General features: G+C 38.4%; 1 protein-coding gene across 2 annotated transcripts; it reads right to left on the bottom strand.

Moving 5' to 3' along the window:
* Window positions 1-1,226: 1,226 nt before the first annotated feature.
* Window positions 1,227-11,910, bottom strand: LOC114476475 (uncharacterized). Of its 2 annotated transcripts, XM_028468035.1 has the most exons (17): window positions 11,440-11,910; window positions 10,396-10,505; window positions 10,113-10,181; window positions 9,716-9,769; window positions 9,172-9,388; window positions 8,827-8,902; window positions 8,253-8,503; window positions 8,061-8,126; window positions 6,893-6,966; window positions 6,678-6,811; window positions 6,170-6,340; window positions 5,565-5,651; window positions 4,139-4,395; window positions 3,784-3,912; window positions 2,157-2,297; window positions 1,890-1,995; window positions 1,227-1,459 (listed from the first exon to the last, which is right to left on the bottom strand). In XM_028468035.1, the coding sequence occupies exons 1-17, from the start codon at window positions 11,452-11,454 to the stop codon at window positions 1,242-1,244; spliced, it is 2,175 nt and encodes a 724-aa protein (XP_028323836.1). In that variant the 5' UTR covers window positions 11,455-11,910; the 3' UTR covers window positions 1,227-1,241. The 2 variants fall into 2 exon arrangements, with proteins under 2 accessions (XP_028323836.1, XP_028323837.1); XM_028468036.1 differs by lacking the exon at window positions 11,440-11,910 and having other exon boundaries at window positions 6,170-6,367; window positions 10,396-10,896.
* Between the last annotated feature and the right edge of the window lie 460 nt (window positions 11,911-12,370).

The raw sequence follows: 12,370 nt of genomic DNA on the forward strand, positions 1-12,370 counted from the left end.
CTTATTAGACTTTTCTTTTCACTGTTCGGATGGTACTTTTCTTGTTGATCCGAGAAAATGCCTATGATAAACCTATAAAGTTTTTTTTTTTCATTAATAAGATGGTTTGAACGTTGAAGGATATTCATCTGAGGATATAGAAATAAAACAAAGAAATACATTATCAGGATGATTGATTAAAAAAAAAAAAAAGTATAACATAATTTAACTATTTCATGTCCGAAGTGAGATCTTTGCCATCTAGTGTAGTAATGATTTTTTTTTAAGAAATGTGTTCTATTTAACCTGTTACGCTCTCATTAATTTTCCTCGTGATAGAAATGGGTCTGGGTATTTATGGGTTAAACTGCAATAAGTTTTGTTTTTTTACCATGTAAAAGAAAAAAAAATCATGAAAGGGTTATCTTTTTTTAAATCAGGATTTAATTAATCACCATAAAAAACTAACCCCTTGGGTGCCAGTTTTGAACCTGTACCACACAGCATTTTTGATAAATACTATAATTCAATATTCTTGAAAAAAAATATAATTTGGCTACATTTAGTATAAACAGCGTGCCCATCTGATTATTAGCCGAGAAGATTGATTTTGTTGGATGTTTACTTGAACAAGAAAGTGTCCTGTTCAGTATTTTGTGGCCCTGCATGACCTTTCGGCTACATAGGAGTTTGGCTCTACCACCAAAGATATGTGCAAGCCCTCGGATTCATGAATGTTTGCTGGTGGCGAACTTACAAATGCAATGTACGACTGAGAAAAATACATGTGATTGAGTGATACACATACTTCTGTCTCTGAATGTTTACTTAATACTTGCAGTTACTAGGTATAATTAGTACATTCAGAACCCCTAAAGAAATTTATGCAGTGGTGGACTGCAGGTTATGGAGCACCTGAGACTGTGTACTTATAAATGGTTTGTTTATTTGCCCTCTTCCCATGAGAGTCCTAGGCTTTAGAGAGCTTTTTCCTGAAGGTGACATGGCGCAAGTTTGTATTTGTTATATCAATCAAGACCCTTCATTGATACTCAAGTTGAGTCTGTTAAGTCTTTATTTGAAAGTCTTGCATGAAATGACTCTGAACAACTGCCTGCAGAACTTGACAATGCCGGTCTCTTTAATTATTGCTAGGCCTTCATAAATCTTTTCACTGTTAGTAATGCAGCTCATGACCAAGGTAACAAATGGCCAAAAAAAAAAAAGAAAAAACCGAGATCCCATTCTCTTCCTTACTAATCTCAGATTAGGCCAAAGCCAGTGTCTGTGGTCCCAATGACCCTCCTCACATAGTCGGCAAACTCCTCATATTTCTCAAAATGTCCTGGGACACTCAGAGAGGCGAAGCACGTAGATGATAGCAGGTGCTTCCTGTCCACCACCCGGACCGCCATTTTCCCAGCTGGGATTTCCCAGCCCAGCCAGAACCTCATCAATTGTTTTAAATCAGATGGGGAGCCTGTATTTGCAGAGAAGCAAAGAAAAAAGGTTGGTATAGGCAAAAAGTGGCCCTTTACAATATAGTTTAGTAGGAAGAAGGGGTTGTTCTTTACTCCCCAGAAATATACTTTTCTAATCAGTGCTACTAGCTTGGAAAAATTATGCAGAAAATTATAGACCATGTTAAAAAGTTTACATAATGTCCCACATATGTTTTTATGCAAATTAGAGCCACCATTTAACCCATCATATCATTCAATACTTCATATAAAAAGAAAAAAATCTTTATTTCATGTTTTCAGGGTCAAGGATTACAATAAACCATTTCACGAGTGGTCACATGTATCGGTGGTATGCTACTATGCAAATAAGTGTCACAAAATAATTGGATCATTTTAAAATCACTGAAGGTACAAATGTCATGGTTCTGTTTGAGCATGTCATATTACCCGTCTCAATGAACCTCCTAAGGAACCCACAGGTCAGTTCCGTCCTGGTTCCTCCTGCCTCGTCATCACTGTCTTCCCCCGGCCAGACAACGAGACTCAAGATTGCCTAAGAATCACAAGTTATAGGGCGGGTGCAATTTTAAAATCGAACACCTATGTAAATATGGCAAAAATCAAAAAGCTCTTTGGAGAAAGAAATAAATGTGCTGGTGTCCTGCATTTAGCCACATGCATTAATTAACATTTAACCCTGATGACAGTGTCTACCTGAGGATCTGGAATTGCCTCCTCTGACCGAGGGAAGACAATGGTCGATGTCTCCGGCCTTTCCTGAAGCAAAGTCAGGACCTTCGTTTGCTTCAGGCCTTTGCGTATTTGTTTTATTTGCCGAAAACGGCGCACAATGACCTAGAAAAACACCAAAAAAATCAAGTAGGTTTGATGGCCGTTTGCACAATTTTTCACAGTTCACAATTGTTTCTCAAGACATAGCTATACAGTCTTGGACAAACTACACGATACTGAAAATATCTAATATCTCATGGGCCCCATTCCAAGTAGTTTTTGCCTAAACTGAGCATGTTAACCTTAACCTTGGGGCGACATTTAGCTCAGTTGGAAGAGCCATTGATCGGAGGATAGGCGGTTCGATCCCCGCTCCTGGCAATCTGTTGTTGTGTCCCTGGGCAAGACACTTCACCCTCCTTGCCTACCAGTAAAAACATCGCTGGTGCATGAATGAGTATGAATGATGTATGAATGATGGTGGTGGTCAGAGGGGCAGCTGTGGCTATGCTAGTACTAGCTAGCTTACCATCACCAAGTACGAACATGAGAATGAATAGTGCATTCAGTAATGTAAAGCGTCTTTGGGCATATAGAAAAGCGCTATATAAAACTGATGCATTATTATTAAAAAGACAGAAACTGAAGTATTAATCATCAAGAGCTTTAAAGTTAATCATCAAGAAGTCCAGGTGTCCTGTTGGTTTAAGATATGTTATTGTGTATCTAAGCAGCAAGTAGAAGGAACACTGGTGATGTTTATGATGAACCCAGGCCTGGTAGCAAGACTACTGCTCAAGAGGACAGCTTGTTGGTTTGACAGGCCAAGGCAAGTCCCTTTTTTTAAAATGGACACCGGCAAGGCCTGTTTCAACAAGAACAGCCAGTCTAATTCTTGCTTGCCATGGTGTCTTTAGTCATATTGCTGCTCAGAAAGCAACACTAAACAAAAAACCGTGCCGAAACTGTGTTGCATTCATCAATTCCCAGGCTTGCTGAATGGCTGGACTGCAGAAAATGGGAGAAAGTTATTTTTTTCAGACAAATCATCAATTGAACTGCATCCGAGGTGCTGCCAGTATTGTAGACAACCTGCAATAACCAGTTTGGATCCTTACTTCACCCAGAAAAAAATAACATGGAGATGCAAAGATTAGGGTTATGTCCAGTATGTAGGTGTCCGGGCAATCTGCAAAGTGGAAGGCATCGAAGACAGTTAAGATATTCTGGCCTCCCACTATATTTGGGGCAACATGAGGGCTTAGATTTTTCAACAGGATGGAGCTCCTTGCCACACATCAACTTCTTTTTTTATGTTCCTTAAGGTGAAGAATATCTAACTTTTTCAGTCTTGGCCATTACAATCTCATTGAGCACAACCAGGGATGAATGGAGGAAGAAGAGAGGAAGACCAATGACTTCATCAAGCTCTACAACTCTGATGAACCATATAGCATATTTTTTTATGAAAACTGATATCCAATTTCAAATTATACACAGATTTTTCAACAAGTTATGGGCTGTTATAAATAAGATGGGTACATGCGACATGGCTTTTGGGCAGGATTGTAGAACAACACAATTATCTGTATAAGTATGTTTATCTCACCGCATGTTTCAGGAGCTTTTGGTACAGCCAGCGCCGATTGACTTTGCAAACTGGAGGTAGGTCCCAAGACATAGCAAGGCTATTTATGTCTGATGTTTGATCCTCTGTTAGATCGACTTCTCCATCAACCTTAATTACAAATAAAACAACAAAAGTCCATTTTAACCATATTCTTACATCAAATCTTCATAGGTGTGCCAACTTAATGCTTCACAATAAAGCATCTAAACTTACTGAATAAAAAACAACACTGATGGTTGGCGGTCAGGTTCATTGAATAGGTGCTACTGTAAACTTCAAATTCAGTTATTACGCTAGTTAAAACTAATGTAAATACATCAACATTTTCTCTTACCATTTTAATTGTATCTCTTATGTCATAATCAGCTACATCAGCAATGGTAACAGTTGCTGTGTCAATGTCTCCAGCATGGATGAGCATGTGAACTATAGCCTCACTAAGGCCATAAAATGGAGGGCCCCCATGTAGAAAAGCATGGCCCATCATTCTGCCTGTTACAACAAAAAGATCTGACTCAATTAGAGTCTCTGAAGTGGCAGGCAGAAGATGGTTCGGCTCTCCCTCGAACAGCATTGTGATGTTGGTCAGATCTATGGAATTGGAGAAAACAAAAAAAATACAATTTTAAAAAGGCAAGGCAAGTTTTATTGTTCCGCACAATTCATGTACGAGACAATTCAAATTGCTTTACATAAAATATTAAAAGCATTACAAAAAAGAGCAGGAAAACAAAGATAAAATGCATGATTTCAAATTTAAAAAAAACAAAAATTTAACAAATATTAAAGAAAAAAATAAAGATTCAATTTTAAAAAGAAGCCGTGCAGATTTGAACTATTGAATAAAACCTATGCAGGTGCAGCTGAGAACAGGTGGGTCTTTAACCTGGATTTAAATAAACTGAGTGTTTCAGCTGATCTGAGGCTTTCTGGGAGTTTGTTCCAGACATGTGGAGCATAGAAGCTGAACGCAGCTTCTCCATGTCTGGTTCTGACTCTGGGAACTGATAAAAGAGCGGATCCAGATGACCTGAGGGGTCTGGTTGGTTCATACTGGGTCAGGAGGTCACTGATGTATTTTGGTCCTGAACCATTTAGAGCTTTATAGACCAGCAGCAGAACTTTAAAGTCTATCCTCTGATGGACAGGCAGCTAGTGGAAAGACTTCAGAGCTGGACTGATGTGGTCAACTTTTTTGGTCTTAGTGAGAACTGAAGCAGCAGAGTTCTGGATGAGCTGCAGTTTCCTGATTGATTTTTTTAGGTAGACCTTTAAAGACGTTGTTACAATAATGAGGCAGAGTAAAAATGAATGCATGGATTAGTTTTTCCAGGTCCTGCTGAGACATCAGATCTTTTATCCTGGAGATACTCCTAAGGCGATAGGTTGATTTTTGTGATTGCCTGAATTTGATCTGTCAGTGTTTCACATTTTTGATGATCGTGTGGGATATCTTATTTTTCCGTCTTTATTTATCGACGCATTTCATTAACTTATTGATATATAGACATTGCACTGTTAAAAAACTTTATGCATTTTCTACTTTCTAATATAGTCTATTGGTACTGAAAAGGAAAAGTTTCCCAATCTGGATGTGCATTATAAATTGGTAAAGGACATTTAATAAAAAAAAACCCTAGAGTATATTTCTTGTAGGAACGGTTAATATCCAGACACTCATTTCACATACTCAAGGCGTAATCTTTCACACAAAATGTCATCCTCAACAACCATGAAGGATATGTAAACAAATGACATACCAGTGTTCACATTGAAGCCATTTTGGAGTTTTGACATAGCCAAACTAAGATAATGGCGATTCACTCCGACTCCAACAGCTGGGTCACCTGTGCATGAAAAAAAGACAACACAAAGTATTCATGCACCATAGTATTAAATGATCCACTTTACACATAAGAAAAAAAAAAACAGGAACACATTGTGAAAAATAAAGTTGCCTCAAGGGTCTGCTCAAGAGTCAAACAGTTTTGTACTTTGAGACAAATCAAGGCGGTTATCCCATTTGTCAGCTTGGCGGAAATTATCCATGTAAACAATATTCAGGTTTGCAAATCAAAAGAAACTTGTGGCATAAAAAAAGGAGTCAACTGGTTCAGTTGCAGTGCAGTTTTTTAGGACTACTGACAATGGTGAGCATGGTAACTGTTAATTCTGTTGATGCATTAGAGTTCAGCCATCATTCACTCTGGCTTTTACAGGTTCCATCTAATGGAGCATTGACATGAAAAAGTGATGTAGCAATTTCCATGCTATACCCTTTCTATGTCTGTCATACAAAGACCTGTTGGACCAACTTGAAAATAGCATCTTGTAATGGTGCGTCACTTAAGGCGTTGGGAATTACCTTGTAGAGTACAATGTAGGGGACATGCCCAGTCAACATCAGGGGTTTTGTAAAACATGAGAATCTCTCTACTTTGGGATATTTGGTCCCCTCTTATTTCTATGCTGGCTCGAATTGGAGGCTCCGTTTCCTTCTCCCTTAACAGTTGTCTCCTGTAGAGGGCTGTTGCTCCTTTCGGACAAAGGACATTTTTCCAAGCTAGTAAACGGTTCAGAGAAACAGGTTCTGGGGTCAGGGCATTTTACAAATTACTTCAACTCTGAAAGTAAGGTGCATATTTTTAAGTAAAGGCATATGTAACTGAAAATACTTCTGAGACGTTAATATTACATATTTAAAGCATTCAAATACTAGGCATCAGAATGTGAAATCTGTCGAGAAAATAATTCTGACATAATTTAGTACAACAATCTCTGTCCAAAGCTAGGCTGTTGGGTGTTGAAACACAGGTGCTGTCATCATCTGATGATGTGATGGGTTGAAAGATTAGGCATTGTACTTTATTTACCTGCCCGATCAGGAGGTGCCCACGAAGAGGTAGAGGTAGATGGAGACAAGCCACTTGGACCTGCCCGATCAGGAGGTGCCCACGAAGAGGTAGATGGAGACAAGCCACTTGTACCTGCCCGATCAGGGGGTGCCCTTGAAGCAGAAGATAAACATGAAATTAAGAAAGCGCAAATATGTGAAACCCTTTATCAAACTTTTGCCTTGTTTCATTACCTTTCACCGCATGAACTGGCATGATGGGGTAAAACAAAAACAGGAAACTCAACACCACAAATTGGACAGGTGCCCTGCAAAATAAACAAAACTTGTCATATGTTAGACAAATAATTTCCAGCAAAAGTAGTACAGAAATGGGACAAGGTAGCAGGAACATGGAAATTAAAAAGAATTGGTCATCTACAGAATAGTAATTCAAGGATTTTATCTAGTATAATAGTGCTGAATATGCAGTCAAGAACAAAACAGAGGGAGACCGATGTTTCAGGGAGTAGCCGATCAAAACGTGTTCATCATCAGTGCAAATCTGATTATGTGCTAGTCTCCAAAAGGCATCCACCTCTCTTTGGACCTTAAAATGCATATTTAGCATTGAGTATTTTGCATATAAACATAGTGTACTTTCAAGGAAACATATGTAAGAAATATCTTTAAAGTAATCATTGAATGGCCCTGATCTGTTGCAAGACATAAAGAGACCATATTCATTTCAAACATGTATATAACTGACAACAGTAGTTCAGCCATGACATTCTTATGTCAAAAGCGGAGGTGCAGCCCCCAACAGATGTTATTGTTGTCATTTTGTGTGGATTGCATCAAATGTATAACACACAATGACAAAGACTTTTGAATTTTTGTCATTTTGCGTTTACATTTGAAGCAATCCCCAAATCAAGGGGAGGGATACGTAGCCTAAGTAGCCCTACGTAAAGTAGGGCTCTCTAGTATTTTAATTTCGGGAAAGCGGAGGGGTCTTGATTCGTCCTGAAAGGGCTAAAGTTCTGGTATTGACAAATGGACACTAGATTATCACGCTTATTACAGTCTGCTTACCAAAAATCTGAGTTAAAAAGCATCTTGAAGTATTATGTTTTAGTAATTTCTTTATAACTGACACTTTTGTAACACCCATCGCTATTGACTGAGGTCATTTTTTTTTTCAACGGTCATTAAGCAAAATGAACAAGCAGAGTGTTGGGAGTCGACCATTCAAATAAATTGAACATCTTGCAGCATTCCACAGAGCCGGGTTTGTGTATGTGTGAGTAATTTTTGGATCTGTCTCAACTCTTTGGAGTGTTGCGCATGAGGATTAATATGACTGAACACATTGCACATAAGGTATGTACACACAAAGTTTTCAACGTTAAAAACCACAAACCTTAACATCATCCTCGGTAGCAACATCTATTTCAAGCAAATCTTCACTGTCTCCCAACAGTGGTTCCTGGCAACAAAAAATATTTAACAATGCATACTTCAATGACTATTCAAGGGTTTATAGTGACAGCTTTTTCTTAAACTGTAAGCATAATCTTTCTTGACATTAACTGGTGGTAAATGAAAAACTTACATCAACGCATGCATCAATGTGTCCAACTAGCAGCTGAAGGGGCATTGTAGTGCCGCATTTCATGCAGCATGATTTGGGCATTGTGCTGAATTCCTGAGCATCATGAGGAAGTGGGGTAACATCAAGCTTCTCCTGCAGGGGTATTATGTACAGCATGTGCTTTCCATTTGAAGTGTTGGTTTTAAGCATCTTTGCAGTGTAGCCTTGTGAACCTTGTGGCACCAGTGTAAGTTTCCTCCGCCCACTGCCACCTATGTTTAAAAAGAAATAACTACGTCTTTATAAAGATAGAAGGATTATATGCCCAAAACTTTAATCTTGGATCTGACTTCAATACAAGAAATTATACTTTGTTGATTACAAAAATAGTTATATTTGATGCAGTTTACTGAGCATGTATCAACACTATCCTAAATTGATGTAATGCTACCACAAAAAGAATATTAACTGAAAGTAAGAGGTGTGTCACTGACCCTTCTTTCAAGTAGCTAACATGATGTGACAGGTGGGTTTGTTGTCCTTGTAAAAAAGACACATTATGCATTTCACTTTTATTATGATTAGGAAATCATACCTGCCGCCTTATAAAGGAGCCAACCTCCGGTTAAGTTCATCATTTTGGGATATGCCTCTGTGATGACTCTGTTTATCTACATTAAGATATGACATGACACGGTATTTATAAGTAAAAAGGTTGTTGAAAGCAAAAAATTATAAGGATGTGGCAAATTTGGTTGTCAAATTCATCCCATTTTACTTTCAACGCAATCCTTACAATACATAATAATCAACACGGAGTAGTTTATCGCTTTTGATGGCTATCAAAAGTCATCACAAAACATTTGGTGAAAGGTCCAATCATTATGTACCATGCTGTTTCAAATCGTAAAGATTTACCCCAAAATGTATATAATTTTACCTCTTCATGATCTGCATTCTCAGAAATAGTAAGAGAGCGCCTGCCGAGACCAGCTTGCAATAATTCAATTTCATCCTGGGGTGATTGTGTTGTGCTCTCGGGCAGCAAACAGAAATTGAAGTCTAGCGGTTTGCCGTAGGAATTTACTGCTCTGGCACTTGGAAAGGGTCTCTTTCCTCTCTTTGCACTCTTCCCCTGGAAAAATGCTGGAAATGATCTGTACCAAAAATCAACACATTTAAAAATGGGATAAATGTTACTATTTTGGAAAAACAAATTCCTATAACTTCATGCTGTTGGCCAAGCCTACCCTACCCGGCACCTTGCTCATTACTGCACTTTACTACGATAGCTACTATTCAGAGCACTCTACAAGTTAAAGGTTTACTCAAATACATTTAGTCATAATCAGTTAAATGAATCAACCAATTTGTATCAAATTAAAACAAAATGCCTATCAAACATTAAGTAAAAAACGCCATCAACAGTGTGGAGAGTCTAGAGCAACATTAGTGGTGTGCAAATGTTCAGTCACACTCCTTACCTGTGCATTTCACGATTAACACTTGAGCCTGCCTGCGGTGTTTGGTGTTGGTTGCTGGAGAATAAAGTGTTTAGTGGAGTTTTAGAAAATCGACAAATGGGAAAAATGTCTTTGAAAGGGGGTATCAACATCCAAGTTTATCACAATCAATCAGTTGAATTAATCAACCTATTCAATGAGAGAAAATGCAGTAATGCTTCTGAGTAAAAAAACAAAAAAAAAAACACCTGACTCAAATCAAATGGATCCAACAGCCAATGAAGTTCTGCATAATTACTAATTAATTTGAATCAGGTGTGTTTGCGCAGGGAAACATGGAAATCTTGCAGGATGAGCCAGCCCCCCCCCGGTCTAGAGCAACATTAGTGGGGTGAAAATGTTCATTCACACTCCTTACCTTTGCAATTCTTGATGGACACTTGAGCCTGCCCGTGGTACTGTACGGTGTTGGGTGGATGGCTGGTTGCTGGAGCATAAAGTTCTTGTTTACAATTAAGTATTTCAAAATGTACAAAGGCAAGTGTTGTCTCAAAGTTGGAATGCTAACATCCAAGTTAGCCGTCACAATTCAGAAGTAGCTTACCGTACTTCTAGGTCTATGTGAATGCAGGTGGCAAGAATATAATGAATTATGGACACAATCACAAACATTCCCGTTTAAAAAAAAAAAATGCATATACCTTTGTGTTCCTCCCTGTCTACCTGCCTGCATTTGGGCTCCTATTACTTGCGGGTTAGACAGGACCTGGATAAAATTCCTAACAGCTGTCTCCAGCTTGGAGTTCTGTTCCTGTAAGAGATGTTACCATTAATCTCAATATCTCACAAATGTAATGAAGACTTCATAAGGAGTCTTTTTTCTTTCCTACCTCTCGTGGGAAAAAAACATGTAATTGTGAGAAGAGCGGAACAAAAGCAGAAAGGCAAGAACAGGTTCACTTTTCTCTACTTCCCTATAATACATTTAATTTGCAACTAAGTCGACACATGTGAACCAAAATAAGAATAATGGGTGCCTTTCTGATGTGTCAAAACATGCCATCTTTGACAGAGTTGCATTTAACACTAGAACGGTCACGATTTTACTAAAACAGCCTCCAGCAGACCGCTACATTTAAACCTCATTTCCTTTTATAGGTAGTATACAGCTAAATAATATCAATTATAATCAAATAATGTTTTCCAAAATTAAAGTAAAAGCAACAATTCTAGATTCCACAGAAACAAAAAAAAATCTAAACTTCAATTTGAGTAACCTTAAGATTTACAAAAACAAATAATAATGAAACAGGGGTGGATAAGCCTGAAGTGATAAAGAATACAGCTAACATGACAAAAGTAAGAGTATGAAGGCAAGGATATTTATACTGTAATGACCATCTACACTATTTACCATAGAGGATAAAACAACTATTGAGATGTCACATCCAGCTAGCTCATGTCTCTGCTACAGCACCACGGCTTAGCTTGACGTGCTGCTGCTGCTACGGATCAGGGTTGAATGGAGTCAGGGCAGGGCTCAAGTAGAATCGACAAAACAGCGGGACCCTAACTAGCAACCGAAGCACAGAAAGCTAAAATTAATAGGTAACCTCGTAAATGGGACCATATCCTTAATGTAAGGTGAAAGACGTGGAAAAGGACAATCTTAAACACCTAGGCTTGCACTCTGTAGTCTACATCACATTATTTATTTTCTATAATGCAACTCAGCCTTCACTTACTTGGTCTTCGGCCATTGTTTCTCAGTGCTAGCAGCGAGAAAAGCGAGCTGCTTCTTCGTTCTTCTTCCCTCAAAAGAAGTAGTCCTCTGTCATTGGCTGTTTGGCTCGCCAGTATGCAGCGTCCTGATTGGCCGTTAGTGGCACGAAATTGACTGGCCTTCAATCCGTAAAACATGTTTTGTGGTTGTAGTTTTTTTTTTTGCGAGCTCGTAGGTGCAGTGTTGCACACGAGCCCAAGATGTCTCACTCGTACAGATATTTTGTATTGCGAAAGTTTTTTCGGATACAAATTTAATTTGCACACACACAGAAAAAAAACACAACTACAAAACTGATCTACATGTTTGCAAATAATATTTCTGCAGACAAAGGTTTTTTGCACAGCCACAAAATGTTTCTGCGGGTTCAGATTTTTTTTACAAGCACGACTCGTTTGAATGCAACTACAAAACATCATTTCACATGCAAAATCTTTTTGCACGCACAAATTGTCTGTGGCATGATATTGAACCCATACCTGCTCACCAATGGGAGCAGTGCTTGGCTTAAAGAGAATGTCCTGACATTTGCGCTCTCAGTCGAGCGGCACACACTGATCTTGAGCAGCTGCTGAGCGGGATAAACTAGAAACAAAGTTTTTATGGAGTCTTTAGTGTTTCATTGTGTTCTGGGGAGCAGCTGTGTTGTATCTAATTGAGGTGACTACAGTACTCACAACATATGGAAATGTACAGTTCTCTGTTTCCCAATAGTCATTTTTCAAGCATTTCATTCAAAATCAACTCATTAAGTTTAAAAAAAGCTTTTTTTTTTTTTGAATCTAGAAGTGCCCTTTTTTCATTGACAGTTATTATGGTCATTTCACTTTAATGGTAGTGATTACGTCAATAACTTGATGCGTCTCTATAGATAAAACTTTTTTTAACCAGTT

This window comes from Gouania willdenowi, chromosome 15 (assembly GCF_900634775.1).
Source record: "Gouania willdenowi chromosome 15, fGouWil2.1, whole genome shotgun sequence".
NCBI lineage: Eukaryota > Metazoa > Chordata > Actinopteri > Blenniiformes > Gobiesocidae > Gouania > Gouania willdenowi.

What these genes read in the sequence shown, in the direction of transcription:
- LOC114476475 (XM_028468035.1), bottom strand. An exon ending in AGAATGCAGATCATGAAGAG is followed by an intron (nt 8,903 to 9,171) that starts GTAAAATTATAT and finishes ATCTTAATGTAG; the next exon opens with ATAAACAGAGTCATCACAGA. An exon ending in TAAGAGATACAATTAAAATG is followed by an intron (nt 3,913 to 4,138) that starts GTAAGAGAAAAT and finishes TTTGTAATTAAG; the next exon opens with GTTGATGGAGAAGTCGATCT.